Here is a 17,870-nt window from a genome sequence, read left to right as displayed (position 1 = left end):
TCATTGTTTCTCAATCCTCCAACGCAGAGTTTCCTCTCTCTGTTCGCTCTGCTCATTATCTCATTCTGATTCTATCTCGTGATCCAACTTCATCTTGTAATCTCTATGATCTCCTCCCACATCTCCTCCTCCTTCTCCTCCTCCTCCTCCTTCTCCCCCGCCTCCGCATTCGCCCTCGCGTCGTCTCCTGCCATTCTTCAGTCAAGACTGTACCCCACTGGTATATCGAACCCGTCCATCTCCACCCCCTACCCCCTCCCCAACTCCCAAAGCCCAGTACCCCCGTAGTCCTTTTGTTACCTGTCGTCCCTACCCCCTGTTTTCCCCGTCAACCTACCACCACACTTCGATTTGCACCCCTGTTTCGAATTACCCCCTTGGCACACTACCCCAAACTTTACCCGTACCCACCACCTGTTTGAGTACCCCCACCTTCAATTCGATACTGCTGATAGAGATGATTCGAGGGTAGGGTGGGTTTTCCCTCTACTACCGGTGGTATAAATTGGTGTTTGCGGGGTGGAGAGGGCAGCACCGTTAGGGGCATTTAACATTACTTTTGAAATATTATCAATAATTCAACTATTTAATGTTATTTGTTTTAACGTTAATTGGACGGGTGGGATTTCCCGCGTTTTTCGGCCTGGTCATGTCCAAGAAGCGGCGAGCGGAAGCGGCGGACATGTCGCAAGAGGACATGGAGGAGACGCTCAAGGAAGTCAGAACTCTTGCCCGCCACCTCCAACAGTCCTCACAAGCAGCCTCCTCGGTCTCGGAGCTGGGATATACGAACCTCTTCGAAGTGTCCGATCAGAGCCCGGAAGAAGTCAGGAAGAACATTGAACTTGTCGCATGCCAGGCTGTCGCTTCCATTCTCGATGGCCGAGGTATAGACCTCTGTCATGATTGAATGTTTGTTTCTGCCTCTCCTTCGTCCTCAGATTGATGTGCAGGTCTGGCGTTTACCTTTGCTCAGCGAGGCAGTGCTACCAATGTCCAGTTCGTGCCCGAGCTTGATAGGAATTATCTTGAGTACAAGGCCATGAAGCGACAGTTTGCTGATTCCTCTCAAGTCAAGTACGCGAGAGAGAGCTGCGAGACGGTCCTTGGATGATGTGCCTTCAGGCGAACGACGATGATGACCCGCCTCATGCAGTTGGTGCATGAATTGGCGAAGAAGAACATTCACAGGTGCATTGCCTCACCACCTGGCGCTACCGCGAAGCTCCTCTCACTTGCAATTCACAGCACAAAACGTGATCTGTTCTATGCGGATGTAAAGCTGTTCGAGAAGCAGCAGAACAGTGATGCAGTGCTGGAGGAACTTTCACTGATGTTCGGATGTACTCGTCACAGTCTGCAGGTTATTTCTGCCATATCTATGCAGCTGTTCTCATTTTGGATTATTCTTTACAAGGTCACGGCATCTGAAAAAGGACTTGTGGTTGGAAGATTGCAGTTCAATGATGATGACGACTTCATTGATTGTACAAAGATGGGAAGGAGTGGAAAGAACATCCCTTCATTTTTGGATCGGTGATTTGCTTCTTTCTACCCTCAGAAGTGTAAACCATGCTCGTCTCGACAGGGTCTCAAACATCAAGTCAGACTATGACCGGTAAATGAACATGATTGTCTTCATCACATTTGTGTCGTTTTGATTGACAGTTAGTGATCTTTTGTTTTCAGGCCAGCAGAATTCATCCTTCTAGTTGAGAAAGATGCAGCTTTTCAACGTTTGGCAGAAGACAGATTCTACAATACTTATCCTTGCGTGATAATTACGGTCATTGCGGCACGAGTGCAGTCATCTCCCGAATCTTACCAGCTTCATGCAGGGCAAAGGCGAAGCAGATTTGGCTACAAGAATGTTTTTGAGGAGAGTCAAGGATGCTCTCAAGATCCCAATTCTCGGATTGTTTGATAGTGATGCCCATGGGTTGAAGATTCTTTCGGTTTACATGCAAGGTTCGGAGGCAATGTCTCACGACAGCGCAAATCTCGCTACGCCTGATATCAAGTGGCTGGGAGTCCGTCCCTCGGATTTGGACAAGTACAATGTTCCACGAGAATGCAGGTAAATCATTGATGATGGATTTCTTGTGGTTACATTTCAAGAATAGATTGGAACTGACCACCCACGACGTGAGCTTTGCTGAAAGTCTAAAAGAGAAGCCTTACATTCAGAAACGATCAGCTTGGGTTAAGGTGCAATGTGAGTGCCTCAATTATTTGTACTGAAACATTTTTTAGGAGCTGGAAACTCTGCTTTCGAGAAAGGAAAAAGCAGAAATTCGTATGATCTTCTTGTTGTGCTTCGGAGGGATTTACTTGGTCTGCGCAGAGGCATTCACAAGCAAGGGATTCCAATACCTCACTCAAGAATATCTCCCAAGGAAGCTGCGAGAAGGAGACTGGGTGTAAAATTTACTGTACATAATATTGCACTTTTGTATCCCCCCATCTATGAATCTTGTTTCTGTCTTAGTCCTTCAGGAATCGAATTCAGAAGTCGAGAACGGATTTTGGGACAATCAAGGCCCATCTCGATCAAGTCTTCTTCGTTCAAGGATACAAGTATCTGCAGGAGTATCACTGACAACCGACGCCTCATGTCCTTTGTAATCCTCACCTTGCCATCCACGTCATTGGCTTCCAACAATCTTGCAGCCTCCTCCAGGCCCAGATTTTTTGCCCACGCACAAACTGCTGCTCTATCCCACCCACCAGGTTTTGAAGAACTTGCATTGGGATCTACGAATGGCTCAACAGCTTTGTCTTCATACTGGTAACATACCCAAACCAAGAAGCTTGATCGCGTCCTCATCGAGACGAGCATCGCTTAGGGTCTCTTGCAGCACCGAACATTGTTGTGTTCTCCACAGATAGAAGAGTTCCCGGAGGATCGCATCGCAATACTTACTCAACGGCAGAGTCTCGAGCTGAGAAGTGATCAGCTCTTCGTGCACGCAGGGCTATTTTTCTTTCACCCGGTCCAGTCTAGGACTGCCATTCATGAAGGCCCAGATAAGGCGGAATTCTTCGAAATCAACTCTGCTGTCTCCATTTAGGTCCAGGCGTGACAGCACTTGCTCAGCCTGAAGACCGTTATGTCCCTGCCATGAGAGTGATGAACTCACCTGCGAGCTCGAAACGCTCATCCCGACAATGTCTGGGAGCATCTCCGTGATATCCCGCACAGTAATGAACCCGTCACCGTCGAGGTCAACCTTATCGAAGTAGACCTTGACATCCTGGACATCAAGATCAATTCAGCACGAGTCGCCACATCTCGAGATCTACCATGATGCTAGATTGCCTTTGGGTACGACGACCAGCCGACTTGCTGTCGATGGTGCCGAAAGGCTCTTCGATGATGTGGCCAATCTCTTCTGTGGCGAACAAGACCCAACTCGTGGTGAGGACGATAGTTGGCACTAGAAGCGGAGACGTTTCCTTCACTAGGGCCAGCGGCAACGAGAACAAGAACAAAGAGAAGAAGCGACTGGTGTGCCGGGAGTAACTGAGAGGCAGTGGCGTACACTTTATCTTCTCGCATTGGCTGACAATGTCCGCAAGCTCCGACAGCTTCTCTTCCATCTCCTCCCACAACACCTCGTAGTTGAAGATCCGCGAGGCTCTGTTCTTTCTTAGTGGTGCTGATAGCTGAGACATACACCATACAACAGTCATGGGCATGTTCTTTGACTCCAACACAATCTCCAGGGTTTTCACATTCTTGGGTTGGAACAGGTGGAAGACAGCCGCCAGCTCTCTCTCGTTCCTATCACCTCGAAGATGTTGCTTCAAGGCAACAGGAAACAGAGCAACCAGCGACAAGAACTCCTGGGCCATTCCAATAGGCAGGTTCGACAGCACTAGTCTCGAAATGCTCCGACATTGACTGTTCAGTGAAGACCATTGCTTCCTGCCCTCCCAGAAGCGGTCATACGCCTGATCAGTCCTGAAGACAAGGAGGATGGAGAGAAAGGCCCCCACAAGCTCATGGGGCCAGCCAGGAACGGTGAATTGGGTGAAACTCCCCCAGGAAGGAGGAGCGAGGTAATCTCCCCAGGTGATGAGAGCTGTGACGTATGCTGCCCAAGCTGTTGTGATGGTCATCCTCTGCGATATACGCGCGAGAACTCGAGAGCTCGCGACTGAAAGAAGATCCTTCGCCCAGTTGGCACGTGACCGCGATGTTAGGTCGGAGATGAGGACATCATCGTCCGTGTACAAGCCATTTAGGAGCTTTGAAGGGTCGATCGCCTTGCTCAGCGGTCTGTTGCTACTCGCAGACATTCTGATGCCACCGGAAAATGAGCAGCTGACTTTGAAGCCCACAGGTATCAGAATAGGACGCGCTTGAAGCAGAAAAGCCTGTGCAGTCGGCATGGTGTTGCACAGCAATAATGCCAAGTAAAGGAGCATAATGAAGGAGGGCAGAGGAACAAGCGCAGGATATGTAGGAGCGCGGCAAGTACAGGATGTTGATGATAGGAGAGGAGGAGGAGAGGAGGATAGAAGTAGGAGGAGAGGAGGAAGAGGAGGAGGGAGGACGGGGACTAGCTGTCAGCAATCTCGCTTATGTGCATGGCGTGCCATCTCAGGCTCGCCTCAGTCAATCAGGCGAACTCAGTCGGCCGGGCTCCGGCAGGGGCTCCGGGCCGGGCGTAGTGGGCACGAGCGGAGATGTGGGTACGGGAATGCTGAAGCCGCCATGGGCTACAGACTACGATGAAGGCGAAGGAGGAAAAGGGAGACGATTTGCGACAAGACGACAGGAGAGAGATGATGGCGAGAAAGATGAGGCGAGGACGCCATCGCATCCAGCAGGGAGAGTAGCGCAAGCACCAAGAGAGAAAGCTGAAGCAAACCTCATCAGACCTGCTGGTAGTAGGCGCGAAAGTGCTCAGGGGCATGAAAACAATGGAAGCAGCGCTCCTCCATGGGCTCTGCATCAAGAGGGAGAGAGACCAGACAATGCTCAGGCATCACAACGTGGGTCCACAAATGTCATGGCGACCAAAGGGGCAGCCAATCATTCTCAACCATATGCTGGTGATATCTGGAAACGACCAAAGACGATAGCGCCTCCTTGGGCAGTGGGAGGAGGCCAAGAGCTTCTCGTATCTTCTCCTGAGCCAGGAAGGAAGGTACTTGTGCAGGACGAACTTTGCTGTCCCTCACAACCTGCAGGTTTCGTTCCTCGTCAGCGGGCCGGCTTTCTTCGACGTCAACGACCCTCCCTCAACAGTCTCTCCCTCCTCGAGTGCGGAGAGCGATGCTGCCAGCTCGCGGCGATCGGTGAGCCGTTGAGCTTCTGCCACTCAGTGACTTGCTAGCTTAGGTTCTCAAAAACAGCCGAACGTTTACGCCGATGCCCACGACATTGTCGGAGAGCAAGGATCAGAGGGGAAGGAGCATAGAAGCGCAACACGAGAGGATCGAGAATGATGCGCATATGAACCAGGCGCAGAGGAGAAGAGGAGATAGAGACTCCTGGGCTGAGCAGCAGGTGGATGCTCGTGTTGTGTCTACCGGCAGTCACCACACAGGAATCCTGAATGAGAAAGGACCAGTTGAAGAGCTTCCAGAGAATTCAGCAAGCGAAAGAGTGAGGACAGAGGACGATGAGAGAAGTGAAAGGGTGAGGATAGAGAAGGAAAGCTCCTTAGCTGAGAGAAGTGAAAGGGTGAGGATAGAGAAGGAAAGCTCCTTACCTGAGAGAAGTGACCCGGAAAGAAAGCTTGAGATTGTGAAGGGAGGGGAGAGCTCTAGCAAAGACGTGACTCAAAAGACTGCTCTGCCCTCCTCGTCCAAAGTACCAGCACCAGCGTCTTCGAGCTGGAGCGTCAAGGAGCTGCTGGTGCGGGCGCAGGAGGAGGACGTGGACGCGATGTTCAACCTCGGGGTGTGCTACGAGGAAGGAAGAGGTGTGGAAGCGAACCCGATGCTGGCGTGCTGGTGGTACTCCAAGGTAAGGCCTGTCAGGAGGAGGAGAGGTGTGACGAGGAGCAGGCGGCGGAGCTGGGAGATGCGGACGCGATGTTCAACGTGGGTGTGTGTCTGCACGAGGGGATCGGGACGAAGAGGGACGAGCAGCGTGCGCTGGTGATGTGGCGCAAGGCAGCGAAACTGGGGAATGAGGATGCAGTGTTTATCATCGGGAATATGGAGGACGAGAGGTTGACGCCTGTGAAAGAACCAGGAAGCTTTGAGTCGATGTACACGCAGAAGCAAGACCGAGACACGCGCCTTGAAGAGAATTACGATGAGGGGGAACAGGGAGGGGAAAGGGAAGGAGGAAGAGACGACGACAACGAGGACGAGGGACAGGAGCTTGAACTGGAGCAGGAGCAGGAGCAGGAGCAGGAGCATGACGCAGTAGACGAGGGTGAAGAAGATGACGAGGACCTGGCTCTTGAACATTATCTCGCGAGGAAGAGGATGGTAGATGTGCAGCTACCCGAGATCAATGTCAAGGAGGAGGGCGAAGACGGAGGAATGGCAGAGGAAGAAGGTGTCGGAGAGGGAGATGAAGTTGCTGTTCCCATGCCGTCGCCTCCTCCTCCTCTGTCGACTTCTCTTCCCGGGGGATCAGTGGAGGTCGATGAGCATCCAGAGCTCGATGGAGGAGTAGAGTCGACGAACTGGATGGAGCAGTCGTTGAAGGCTCAGAGTTGTTTCTTGTCGCCTGATTTCTGCCTGGCAGAGGATTCAGACAGTCGTTTCCTCGTCATGTCCGATCTCTCCTCCCAGGTATAAATCTCACTTCGTTTCTCTTCTCCTCTTCCCTCCTCTACCTCTACACTTGCCTCTTGCCTTCTTCCTTCTCTCTGACCTCATCAACATCAGCAGGTTCCTCACTCCCAGTCTCAACCTCTGGCATCATCCTCCCACCTTCGTATGTCCATGGGCGAGGCGCTTCCGAGCTCGAGCACGCTGCTGCCGATCGGTTCGATCTTCCTTGACGAGAGGAGCGAGCAAGCTACGCCAGGGACTTCGATCGAGGCTGACGAGCAGGAGAAGCTCGAGCAAGAGATCGCGAGCATCGACGAGCTGAGAAAGAAAGTCCTTGAGCTTCGAGCACGCGCAAGAGAGCAGGAGCAACTCCTCCGAGCAAGTGCCCAGATGGATGGAAAGGACAGAGCTCAAGCTCAAGCACCAGCACCAGCACCAGCACCAGCACCAGCACCAGCACCAGCACCAGCACCAGCACCAGCACCAGCACCAGCACCAGCACCAGCACCAGCACCAGCACCAGCACCAGCACCAGCACCAGCACCAGCACCAGCACCAGCACCAGCACCAGCACCAGCACCAGCACCAGCACCAGCACCAGCACCAGCTCCAGCTCCAGCTCCAGCTCCAGCACCAGCACCAGCACCAGCACCAGCACTAGCACTAGCACAAGCATCTGTTCTCTCTCCGACGTCACCTCTGCAGGAAAGCTTTCATGGGGAGGAGGAGATGAAGACGGCTGCTGGCTCGCATGGAAAGTTTCGCGGAAGGTTAGGGATGTTGTCCGTCACCCTCGAGTCCAGCGGGTCACTCCAGCTCCCCGAGTCTCCTGCTCTGTTTCCTGCTGCGTCCAGCTATAGCACAGCAGAATCCACGAGCTTGCCCACTGTCTCCTCCTCTCCTGACTCTGCCTCCTCCTCCAGCAGCAGAAGCTCCTCCATGTCAGAGAGGAAGCGACGGGGGCGACTGAAGATGCTAGAGCAGTCGCTCGAGGTCAGCGATGAGATGCAGCTGATGATGACGCCGGTCCGATCACAAGAGAAGGAGGAGGAGGATATCAAACCTCGGAGTATGGGGAGAGATAGCTCCGAGGACAGGAGGGAGAAGGAGAATAGCTTCCAAGGCGAGGCTGTGGGGGAGGCGGCGGCGAAGAAGGGCCAGGTTTCCACTTGTAACGGATTCAAGGACGGGAGGGAATTTCACGGGGGGCGAATGGGTCTGTTGCAGAGCTACCTCTCTTCCAGCAGAGGTCTGCGAGAGCTGGAGGAGGAGGAGGGGAGAGGAGACGCTAGCGCAGCAGCGGTCCCTAGAGCGAAGCAGTTCGATCTTTCCGACATGAAAGAAGCAGAGGATGAGAAGGAGACTTCAGGTGCTGTCGTGGAAATTCAAGAGGAGGAGCGGGAGACTGTACGTGCCGCAGGCAGAGAAGAGGAGGGAAGTGAAGAGGAGAGGACAGGAGAGGAGGAGAAAGCGCGAGTCAAGGAGGAGATGGAGGAGCAAGAGGAGGAGGAGATAGGAGAACTCGTGCGGGGCCTCTTCCTCAGCAACTCTCACTCGCTTGTCATGGCTTGTCTTCGACTCATGCGCAAGTACTTTGACAACGTCCTTTCCAATCCTCGCGAGTCAAATACCGACGGTTAGCCTCCTTCCTCCTCTGTCTCTGTCTCCTCCCTCCCTCCCTCCCTCCGTCCCTCTTCTCTCCTTCCTCCTCCTCCTCCTCCTCCTCCTCCTCCTCTCCCCCGCGTCGATCTCGCTTGCTGGCTCTGAATTTCGCCATCAGCATCCCCAAGCAGAACAAGGCCTTCAAGACCCGCATCGCATCCTGCCCTCGCAGTCGCTTCCTCCTCACTGCTGTCGGCTGGCATGAGGACACTGACAGTTGGCGGCTGCCAGCGGACGCGAAGCTGCGGAAGATGCGGCAGGCGGTGGAGGAGATAATCCAGCTGGTGAGGGCGACAGCTCTCGATGCCTCCAGTGACGATGAGACTTACAGGATGCGAAGACGTCTAGCCCCCTAGCTGACTCCCCAGCTGAAATCCCAGCAGCGGCTCGGAGTGAGGAGAGGAACAGCTTGGAGGCTTCGCTGGGAAGAGCTCGATGCATGCTCGATCTTCGAAAGTCGCTGCAGGAGCTGAAGGTGGCGGAGAGTGCCTTCATTGAAGCAGTGCTGCACCACCAACAGGAGGAGACGAGTAGCAAGCGAGATGAGGGAGGCGCCTGCGTGGAGACGGACGAGGAGAAGGAGGAGGAGAAGGAGGAGGAGAAAAGATCGTCATCGATCAATCATCAAAAGCGGGAGGAAGAAAAGAGACAAGAGGAGGAGGAGGAGGAGGAGGAGGAGGATAGCAAGGAGGATAGTAAGGAAGAAGGAGCTCTACGTCTGATACATGCTTTGAAGCCACCAAACCAGGTACTTCCCCCTGTCCTCCCCTTCGTTCTCTCTCCTTCCTCTTCCCCCCTTCCTTTCTCTCACCTGCGTCTCCTGTACCCTCTCCTTCCTTTCTTCTCCTTCCTCTCCTCTCCTCTCCTCTCCTCTCCTCTCCTCTCCTCTCCTCTCCTCTCCTCTCCTCTCCTCTCCTCCCCCCCCCTACACCTTGTGCTCCCTCTGCTAACAACCTCCAGGCCACGTCTCCGCACAAGCAGCATGCGCGGAGGTACAGGACGAGTCTGAGCATCCAGCTGGGGCTGAGCCGGGGCAGCTGCTCTAGTGTGAAGACTGGAAGTCCCGCCAAGTCACAGCAGGGCAGCCGGCAGCTGCTGCTGGGGCTTCAGGTGGAGGAGAGGGAAGAGGAGGGAGCAGGCGCGCCGAGGGGCTACAATCCCGAGGACGACGATCACTGCCTGATCGAGAGCCTCACATGCGAGTCCCGTCCTCCTCTTCCTCCTGCTCTGGAGGGGACAGCAGGAAACGCGCTCTCCCTCAAGCATGGATTTTTCTCCCGGAGCTCGCGAGAGGAAGTGACGGCTGCGAGGTCGAATGATCATCGATGTACAGCGGCAGGAAAGGGAGGAGGCGAGGGAGGAGCAGGAGCAGGAGCAGGAGCAGGAGTCGAAGGAGCAGGAGGAGGGTTGGCAGTTGGAGAGCGATCACTGGAGCTCATCTACGACCCTTCCCTGGTAGGATGCGAAAGTTTCTTGTCTGTCTGATGCCTCAGCAGGGCCTCTACTTTGATCCCAAGACCAACGCCTTCTACGCTCGCAACCTACTCTGACCTCCCCTTGCCCCCGCATCTGCCCCTTGCCCCTCTTCCTCCTCCTCCTCCTCCTCCTCGGCTGCTGCTGCATCCTCCGGTAAGCGGACACCGTGCAGGCCGTAGAGGTTGGAAGCAGGGCCAGCAGCTCCAGCTTGAGCTTTGAACCTGCGAGAGTGAGTGAGTGAGGGGCAGGAGGAGGAGGAGGAGGTACGAGCTCAGGATGTTCTTGACGAGGTTCAGTTCCACATTCACCTTGACCGAATGTCACTAAAACGTTGAAGAAGACAAGAACTCACCGAAGGCAGCTCCTCCTCCTCCTCCTCCTCCTCCTCCTCCACTATCTCTTCCTCCTCCTTCATGGCAGGGCCGCTGCGACTGGAGGCTTGCTTCCCACCTTGACTTCTTCCCTTCCCTTCCTCTCCTCCGAACCGCTCGAAGTCTCCCACAAGATTCTCGCTCCCCCTGTTAGCAGGTCAGGACGGCAACGAGAGTGAACGAGACCCACGCGAGCTCCCGGTCCATCAGCCGCATCAAGTCCGACATGCTCAAGTCCTCCAGCCCCTGCACTCCCATCACCCTCTCCTCCTCCCCTTTCCTCCTCTCCCCTCCCTCTCCCTCCCTCCCCTCCCTCTCCTACCCTCCCCTCCCTCTTACTCCTTTCCCCACCTCACTCTCCACCTCGTCTCTTCCCTCCGTCTCCTCCCCTCCCCTTCATTCCTTCCCAACTCTCCTCTGCTTGCCGAACCTCCGATCCCGTGACAGGGTCTCCTTCTCCCCCGCCCTCCTCGTCTTCGTCGAAGTCAAGGTCTTCGTCGCTCGTCCCTGACATCTGTGAGAAGCTGCGATGAGGAAGAAGCAAACGGAAGATACAAGATGACCTCCTCCTCCTCCTCGTCTTCCAACCATTCATCCACTCCCAGTGACCGCCCGAGAGCGCTTAGAAACTTTCCGACGTTCAAATCTCCAACTCCTGCGCCGTTGGTGTCCTCGTCCTCATCCTTGTTCTTCTCCTCTCTTCCTCCCGCCTTCTCCCCCCCTTTCGCCTTTTCTCCTCGCTTTGCGTCCTCCGCCCCCTCGTAGGAAGAGATCTTCTGCATGAAGCCCTGCATGGTCTCCACCAGATCATCAGCCACGACCTCCTCCGTTGCTCGTCCCCGGTGAGCGGAGGAGGAGAGTAACTTCTCGAGGTCCTCGGGCCCCATGTCAAGCCAATCTTCAGCATCTTCCTCCTCGGCACGTGGGTTTGACGTCAGCAGCTCTCTCCCTTCCTCCCCCTCTTCCTCCTTGATCAAACAGTCCATCAGCTCGGCAACACCCTCCTGTCCTTCTCCCCCAGCACGGCTCGAGCTGAAGAAGGCAGCGGCTTGAGCAACGAGCTCTCGATGCTTCTTCGACCCTTCTCGTTCCCCCTCAAAGAATCCAAACCGCTCCAGCGACCGCATGTAGCGCTCCCATCGCGGCCCTCGCAGCTCAGCTCCCTGTGTGCTGCTTCCTGCAGCTGGCGGCTGCTGAAGGGGGAGGGGGAGGGAGGAGGAGAAGCAGGCCGGCTCCTCTTCCCTCAGGGGGTTGCGGCGGTAGAGCATCTCGAAGGCTGCCGTGAGCTTCATGCCGTTCTCGTGCCAGCGGAACGTCGGGTCTTTCCTGCAGGAGGCTCAGGACGAGGAGCAAGGGGGGAGGAGGAGGTCTTACTCGTCAGGCAGCTGGAAGCCCCGGGGAGCAAAGAACGTCTGCTTGACCAGCTGGGCGTACAGGCAGCGAGTGAAGCGAACTTGCACGTAGCCTCTCTGCCCTCCTCCAAACTTCTCCTGCAAGTCGCTCACGCACGTCGGGGAAGGCAACAAACGCACCAGCCGGGAGGCCGCGTCTACGTCCTCGGGCCCTCGGGCATAGAAGCAGCGGACAGCAGCGGAGAGAAGCTGAGGTCGACGTTGCAGCAGCTTGGCGATGGAGAGCGGGAGGAAGCAAAAGCTGCGGTGAGGGGACTCTCTAATCGCTCGCTCAGGGTACCCGCGCATTCTTGCTCGCAAGCTCTCCTGCACGGGCTCGTCTGCCTGTGTCGGCGGGTTCGAGGAGGAGGAGAAGGGGAGCAGCGCTTGGAGGGCTTCTCTCAAGGAAGGAGCCTCTCCGCGCAGGATGTCACGAGGGAGGATGTGAAGTTTACCAGCATGCACGAAGACGCGGTTGATGGCTGTGTCTGGCTCGAGCCACTTGGGAAGGCTCTCAGCGCTCTCGATGAGGAGGATCTCCCCGTCACTGTCCCACACCCTAGCGATCAAGTTTCGCTCCCCCTGGGTGAGGAGGAAGATGATGGAGATACACAGCCACTCGTCCTCCACGTTGTCCCCATACCTCACTGTCCCCTTGAGATGCCCGGGTGTGACTGGGTCGCCATTCGCGACTTCCAGCCTGAAGTCGTCTTGCTGCCATAAGTAGCCTTTCACGTGCTCGTCGATCCTCCGGTTGAGCTGAACTTGAGCCGCCAGCAAGCTCTCCTCGTCGTCTTGTATCTTGTATGTAACATGTCCATCGTCCTTGGAAGCCCCCACGAGGAAAAACTAGAAGTAACTTCAAACACAACATGGTGACGCAGAGGATATAAATTGTTTCACAGGACAAGTAACAAGACGTTATTCGGTGGAAAGACAGACGAGGCAGTAAGAGTCGAAGGAAGGAAAACACAGGAAACGAAAGCAGGGGATGGCTATAGCAAGGTCACAAGGAAAGGGGAAGGAGCGGGGAAGGCGATGTGAATTCGAGGCATGGCGAATTATAGCCGAGCAAGGCAGGAGAGACAAGATGTGTCTGGTGGTAGAGCAGGAAGAGGTGTCTGGTGGTAGAGCAGGAAGAGGTGTCTGGTGGTAGAGCAGGAGAACCTGAACTGTCATCTTGTCCGCCTCCTCCTCCTCCATCTCTTGCGACCGCTCCCCCCGGTCCGGCATGACCAGACGTGTCTGCGAGCCCCCCTCATCACTTGTGGAGCAGTGTGGAGCGGAAATCGAATTACGAGCCACACCGTGACATCAAGATAGGAATGCTTATGGCGCATTTTCGGCAGAATGGCACGGTTCCTTACGTCTGCGCGAGAGGAAGTGGTGGTGAAGGAGGAGGAGAAAAGGAGAATAAGAATAACAAGAAGAAGAAGGATAAGAAGAAGAAGAAGAAGAAGGATAAGAAGGATAAGAAGAAGAAGAAGAAGAAGAAGAAGGATAAGGATAAGGATAAGGATAAGAAGAAGGATAAGAAGAAGGATAAGAAGAAGAAGAAGAAGAAGAAGAAGAAGAGGATGATGATGATGATGATGATGATGATGATGATGATGATGATGACGGAAAGGAGCAGGATGAGATGAAGGGAAAGGGGGGGAGAAGAGTGTCCTGGAGACAATGGACGGAGAGAGGTTCCGAGTGGAAGGGAGGAGAAAGACAGACACACGCAGAAGGAGAGGTCAAGGAAAGGAGGGACAAGGAAGGGAGTGGAGGATTGACATAAGGAGAGTGAGAGGAAGGGGAGGATAACTCGAATCGGAATGGGGGAGATTGTGCTCTGGTCACGGCAGTAATGCGGAAGGAGGGTTGAAATCGAACATCTCTGGGTATGCTGCTCTTGCTCGTCAAGAGGGGGCTCTCTCAGGATCTATACCTCAAACTCTTCTTCTGACCCCTGAGCATCAGGTTGTGACTGCTGGGATGAGTGAGGAAGACGGCGACTTCTGCGGTCCTCTCCGCTCCCTCCCATCCTCCTCCTGATTTGCTCGCAGTTGGCGTTTGTCTGCAAGTCTTTCTTACCACCATCCTCGTCACATGTACCATCTGCATCTACGTAAAACCATTCTTCCTGTCCTTGACCTTCCCTCCGCCCCTCCTCTCCGTTGCCAACTTGTGCTGCCTTCCTTCATATCTTCCCGCCTTTCCCCCTTCCCCCTTCCTCCTTCCATTCTACATCTTTCCCCCTTTACCTCCCTTCCCCCATTGACTCCTTTCCCATTTCCTTCTCCTCGGTCATGACGGCAGCGGCAGGGCACCATCATCCCGATCAAGTATTCTTACAGCAGCGTCTCCGGGATGCTGCACGCCATGCTGTTCGGCGTCCTGATCACGCTCATGGTCGCCTCCTACCTCAAGACGTTGATCTATCTCTCCTCCTCGACCCCCTCGCCCTCAGTCAGACCCGCAGGTGGCTCAGTGATCCTGGGACGGTGACGAGAGATTGGAGTCCTCCGTGAGCGAGGACGTGGAGAGGTGAAGGCGGGAGAGTGATGCTGTAACAGGAAGGAGATCGCAAGCGAGCTTGAGGAGGAAGGGGTAAAACCTCCTCCTCCTCCTCCTCCTCCTCCTCCTCGTGATTGTTTCCCTTAGGGCGTCAAATCCTCGCAGAGTCAATTCTGCAAGAGATGCAAAATCCAACGTCCACCCAGGTTCACGGCTGCTCCTCCCCTTCCTCTTCCCTTCCCCTTCATCCCCATCCTCTTCCCTTCCCCTGCTCCTTCTCGGATCTCTGAGGGACGAGCAGGTCTGCTCACTGTCGGCAATGCGGCAAGTGTGTGCTCCGGATGGATCATCATTGTGAGGGACTCGATTCTCCGTCCTCCTCTCCCCTCCCTTCCTCCATCTCACCTCCTATCGCAGGCCCGTGGGTTCAAAATTGCGTTGGGGCAGCGAATCACAAGTTTTCTTCCTGTGAGAGGAGGGAGATCGCTGGGAGTGGAGGATTGGAGGGGTGCGGGTGTTAGAGGAGATAGGGAGTTGAAGAAATTTGATTCGGCCGCCAGGTTTCTCTTCTACGGAACTATCACTTCGTTGTACTACTCGGTACCTCTTTCCCCCTTCTTCTCTCCCCTCCTCTCTGTCTCCTCCTCCTTCCTCCTTGTTCCCCTCCTCCTCCTTACCTTATCGTCCTCTTCCTACGATCCTGGCGATCCAGTTCTCCTCTCTACCTCTCAGCGGTCCCTTGCTCACACGTCCCTCCTTCTGACTGTTCAACAGATCATGACTTTTATATTTCTTGCGCACGTGCTGGAGCAACACGTCACTGCCTTCCTCCTCCCCTCTCTCCCACCTGACCCTCCTCCAGTTGATGCTCCAGCAGCTCGGCACGTGGATGGGAGTCGTCCTAGGAATGCTCATCCTTGTCCTCGTCCTCTCCATGATGGTACTTGTCGTTCCCCTGTGAGGCTTTTCTGACGCCTGTGGGCAGCAAGGAGGACTGTGAGTGGACCCTCACTTCTCCTTGTGCTGATCTCTGTGTGGTTTTTTGATCCTCCTCCGCAGGTGCATCTGGAATGGATTTTTGATCCTGAAGAATCAGTCAGTACCTGCTGCTCCAGCTCCAGCTCCAGCTCCTCTTCCTCTTCCTCGTCCTCGTCCGCTTACTGCTGCCCCTGCCCCTGCACTTGCCCCTGCACTTGCCCCTGCCCCTGCCCCTGCCCCTGCTCTTTTCTGAGGGCAGAGCAGGACGGCGACAGAGAACTACGAACTTGACTCCATTGCCTCTAAGAATCGCAACAGCAAGAAGAAGGCATTGCGGTGGTAGGCACAAGGTTTCCACTGACAGGCAACAGGTGAAGGTAACGCACAAGTACGACGTGGGATGGTATAGAAACACGCAGTCTGTCATGGGAGACAATCCGGCATACTGGCTGTAAGTTCTACTTCTCGTGTCTCCGATTTCTCTTCACCTCCTCTTGCTCGCCTGCCATCGCTCTGTCTCTGTCTCTGAATTTTCTCCCCCACCACCTTTTCTTATCTTTTGCTCCCTTCAGCCTTCCTCTCGGCATCGTTAGGACAGACGGCTTGTCCATGGGAGACCTCGGCCGGTGAGAGGAAGGAAAGTTTGAGCTGATCGGCGTCTGACGCCTGTCAGGGACGCGGTCGAGCTGCAGCCTCTCAAGGAGGTGGAGGGGACGGAGCAGAGCAGCAGGTGCTGTCCGTGTTTTGGTACTTCCTTTGACTTTCCTCAGCCCCTTCGCACCACTCTCTCCTCGAACAGCAGACGCGCATGTCGCATGAGCCACGTGCTCTTCATGTACATATCAAGTGTAAATGCTAGCAGACACGTGTCGGCCTCGCGTCTCCCCAACTCACACCATCTCCGTCCTCCCCGGTCCTCCTTTCCTCTCACTGCGCTCAAGGCCAGATGCGAGCCAGCGTCTCCTTGACCATGAGCGCAATGCCGAAGAGAGGGCTGATGATGATGGTACGCGGTCCAACACCCTTCAAAAGAGCCATCGCGCCCTCCTCCCGAGCGATCCTTGCCACCTGTGAACCCATCAGCTCCTCCTCCTCCTCCCTCCTCTCCTCACACACCGTTGGGAGCCAGCCCTTGTACGGCTCGACGCCGGGAGCAGGAGCAGCTTGAAGGCGAGTCTTGATCACCTGAAGAGGGCGAGTCACAGGAGGAGGAGGCTGGAGCACAGCATACATCCAGGGGAGTCGACCCGCTTGCAGCGACGACACCAGCGCAGGTACTGGCGATAAGAGCTCCTGAGCCTGCAGGAGCAGGTGAGGAGAGAAGAACCCCAATGCTGATTGCGTACTGCTGATTGCGCCCTTGTCATCAACGAGCTTTCTTCTGAAGATGCCGTAGAGGGAAAAGTAGACGATGGAGAAGGGGCAGTCTCTCATGAAGGTCGAGAAAGTTCCCTTGTACATCCCACTGCAGGGCTGGAGCGTCAGACGCGGACGAGACGCAGCAGGCAACGCACGTGATTCCCATCTCGCGCACCATCTTGGAGAGGATCGCCATCTGGTTCACCGTCTCGCCCGGGGCGGGCTTGTACATCTGCATGCGGATCTTGGTGATCTCCATGGGGGTAGTGACGACGATCTGACAAGCTCCCGCGAGGCCTCCAGCAGCTCCCTCCAGCATGATGTTTCCCTTGGGATACACAGTAGGGTCATCCACCTGTGCACGCAGTGAGCGGCTGGGGGAGAGCGGAAGCGGCAGACCTTAAACAGGTTGCGGAAGAAGTCGTTGCCGGCCAACTTGATCGTCTTCTCCGGCATGATGCCGATCACGTTGGCAGGGAGACCACGGTAGAGGCCACCGACTCCTCCCTCCTTGAAGATGGTCATGAAGCAGTCCCCGAGCCCCTTGAACTTTCCCGTGTGATCCATCTGGAGCTGCGTCTTAGCAAGATCCAGCGGGTACACGGCGGTCGCTCCTGCGTCCCACGGCTCAACAACCCCCATCCCCCCTCTAACACACAAGAGGACCTGCCACGCCTCCTGCCGCAGAGTACAAGATGTTCTTCCACAGGGAGAGCTGCGCAGCCGCCCTGATGGGGGACTGTGGTGTGGTGAATGGGACGATCAGGACGAGGAGTCAAGACCTGCTCGTGTTGCTGCGTCGCAGTGGATCGTGATGCAGGAGACGACATGTTCATGCTGTGCAAAAGCGTCAGACATGGGATTGAACAGAATGAATGTCGAGTGACACGTGGATACAGGATGGTGTCATGTCAATTTGCTCATGAGGAAGGGGGAGGGGAGGATATTGAACTCTGAAGGGAAGCTGGTAAAAACCACAATCCACTTCTCAGATAAGATCTTTGAATCCTTTCTTCATCAAGTCCTCTCTTGACATCCTGGGATATCCCTACCGCATCTGAATGTCCCATTTTGTATGCCATTTGTCATAATTTTCCCCAGATGTGCCTAGCCACCCAAACCAACCTCATCCCGCAACTTACTCCCAATACTCTTCCTCCTCTCTATTGTACTTTCATATCCTCTGTTCTCCTCTGTTCTCCTCTCCTCTCTCTCTCTCTCTCCTCTCCTCTCCTCTCCTCTCCTGTCCTGTGTCGTGTAGTGTGGGTGCTTAACTCAGTAGGATATTGGACATAACATTCGACCACACGAATAACACAATGCAGCGAACAAAGTAATCTGAAACAGACAGCAGCGCGACCCGGTGGTCACGGATTTCTCTCGGTGC

At 55.0% G+C, this 17,870-nt stretch overlaps 6 protein-coding genes across 7 annotated transcripts; 3 read left to right on the top strand and 3 right to left on the bottom strand.

The window, feature by feature from the left end:
• Nucleotides 1-649: 649 nt before the first annotated feature.
• On the top strand, nucleotides 650-2,424 carry GUITHDRAFT_76523 (the record flags this gene model as incomplete). Of its 2 annotated transcripts, none has more annotated exons than XM_005826218.1 (10): nucleotides 650-887; nucleotides 954-1,077; nucleotides 1,126-1,191; nucleotides 1,249-1,363; nucleotides 1,418-1,536; nucleotides 1,562-1,618; nucleotides 1,690-1,786; nucleotides 1,839-2,077; nucleotides 2,124-2,208; nucleotides 2,254-2,424. In XM_005826218.1, 10 exons carry the CDS (start codon nucleotides 650-652, stop codon nucleotides 2,422-2,424), a joined length of 1,311 nt encoding a protein of 436 aa, XP_005826275.1. The 2 variants fall into 2 exon arrangements, with proteins under 2 accessions (XP_005826275.1, XP_005826274.1); XM_005826217.1 differs by lacking the exon at nucleotides 1,562-1,618 and having other exon boundaries at nucleotides 698-887; nucleotides 2,254-2,296; nucleotides 2,345-2,424.
• An 843-nt stretch (nucleotides 2,425-3,267) lies between these two features.
• On the bottom strand, nucleotides 3,268-4,302 carry GUITHDRAFT_76565 (hypothetical protein; the record flags this gene model as incomplete). The annotated part of the gene is made up of 1 exon (XM_005826137.1): nucleotides 3,268-4,302. The coding sequence occupies one exon, from the start codon at nucleotides 4,300-4,302 to the stop codon at nucleotides 3,268-3,270; it is 1,035 nt and encodes a 344-aa protein (XP_005826194.1).
• A 716-nt stretch (nucleotides 4,303-5,018) lies between these two features.
• Nucleotides 5,019-9,956, top strand: GUITHDRAFT_143621 (hypothetical protein; the record flags this gene model as incomplete). Its single annotated transcript, XM_005826136.1, has 10 exons — nucleotides 5,019-5,156; nucleotides 5,200-5,307; nucleotides 5,351-5,980; nucleotides 6,022-6,762; nucleotides 6,862-8,113; nucleotides 8,165-8,333; nucleotides 8,525-8,690; nucleotides 8,738-9,154; nucleotides 9,367-9,861; nucleotides 9,903-9,956. The coding sequence occupies 10 exons, from the start codon at nucleotides 5,019-5,021 to the stop codon at nucleotides 9,954-9,956; spliced, it is 4,170 nt and encodes a 1,389-aa protein (XP_005826193.1).
• Nucleotides 9,957-10,738: 782 nt separating this feature from the next.
• On the bottom strand, nucleotides 10,739-12,877 carry GUITHDRAFT_143620 (hypothetical protein; the record flags this gene model as incomplete). Its single annotated transcript, XM_005826135.1, has 4 exons — nucleotides 10,739-11,579; nucleotides 11,628-11,743; nucleotides 11,786-12,493; nucleotides 12,812-12,877. 4 exons carry the CDS (start codon nucleotides 12,875-12,877, stop codon nucleotides 10,739-10,741), a joined length of 1,731 nt encoding a protein of 576 aa, XP_005826192.1.
• A 2,158-nt stretch (nucleotides 12,878-15,035) lies between these two features.
• Nucleotides 15,036-15,943, top strand: GUITHDRAFT_114642 (hypothetical protein; the record flags this gene model as incomplete). Its single annotated transcript, XM_005826134.1, has 7 exons — nucleotides 15,036-15,086; nucleotides 15,132-15,142; nucleotides 15,206-15,241; nucleotides 15,389-15,463; nucleotides 15,697-15,750; nucleotides 15,798-15,854; nucleotides 15,895-15,943. The coding sequence occupies 7 exons, from the start codon at nucleotides 15,036-15,038 to the stop codon at nucleotides 15,941-15,943; spliced, it is 333 nt and encodes a 110-aa protein (XP_005826191.1).
• Nucleotides 15,936-17,322, bottom strand: GUITHDRAFT_154481 (hypothetical protein; the record flags this gene model as incomplete). Its single annotated transcript, XM_005826133.1, has 8 exons — nucleotides 15,936-16,192; nucleotides 16,241-16,309; nucleotides 16,356-16,423; nucleotides 16,471-16,589; nucleotides 16,639-16,838; nucleotides 16,883-17,097; nucleotides 17,150-17,222; nucleotides 17,266-17,322. The coding sequence occupies 8 exons, from the start codon at nucleotides 17,317-17,319 to the stop codon at nucleotides 16,061-16,063; spliced, it is 930 nt and encodes a 309-aa protein (XP_005826190.1). The 3' UTR covers nucleotides 15,936-16,060.
• Nucleotides 17,323-17,870: the final 548 nt, after the last annotated feature.

Source organism: Guillardia theta, assembly GCF_000315625.1.
Source record: "Guillardia theta CCMP2712 unplaced genomic scaffold GUITHscaffold_77, whole genome shotgun sequence".
Lineage (NCBI taxonomy): Eukaryota > Cryptophyceae > Pyrenomonadales > Geminigeraceae > Guillardia > Guillardia theta.
The sequence above is the reverse complement of the archived record's forward strand: the minus strand, read 5'-3'. Positions and strand labels throughout refer to the sequence as shown.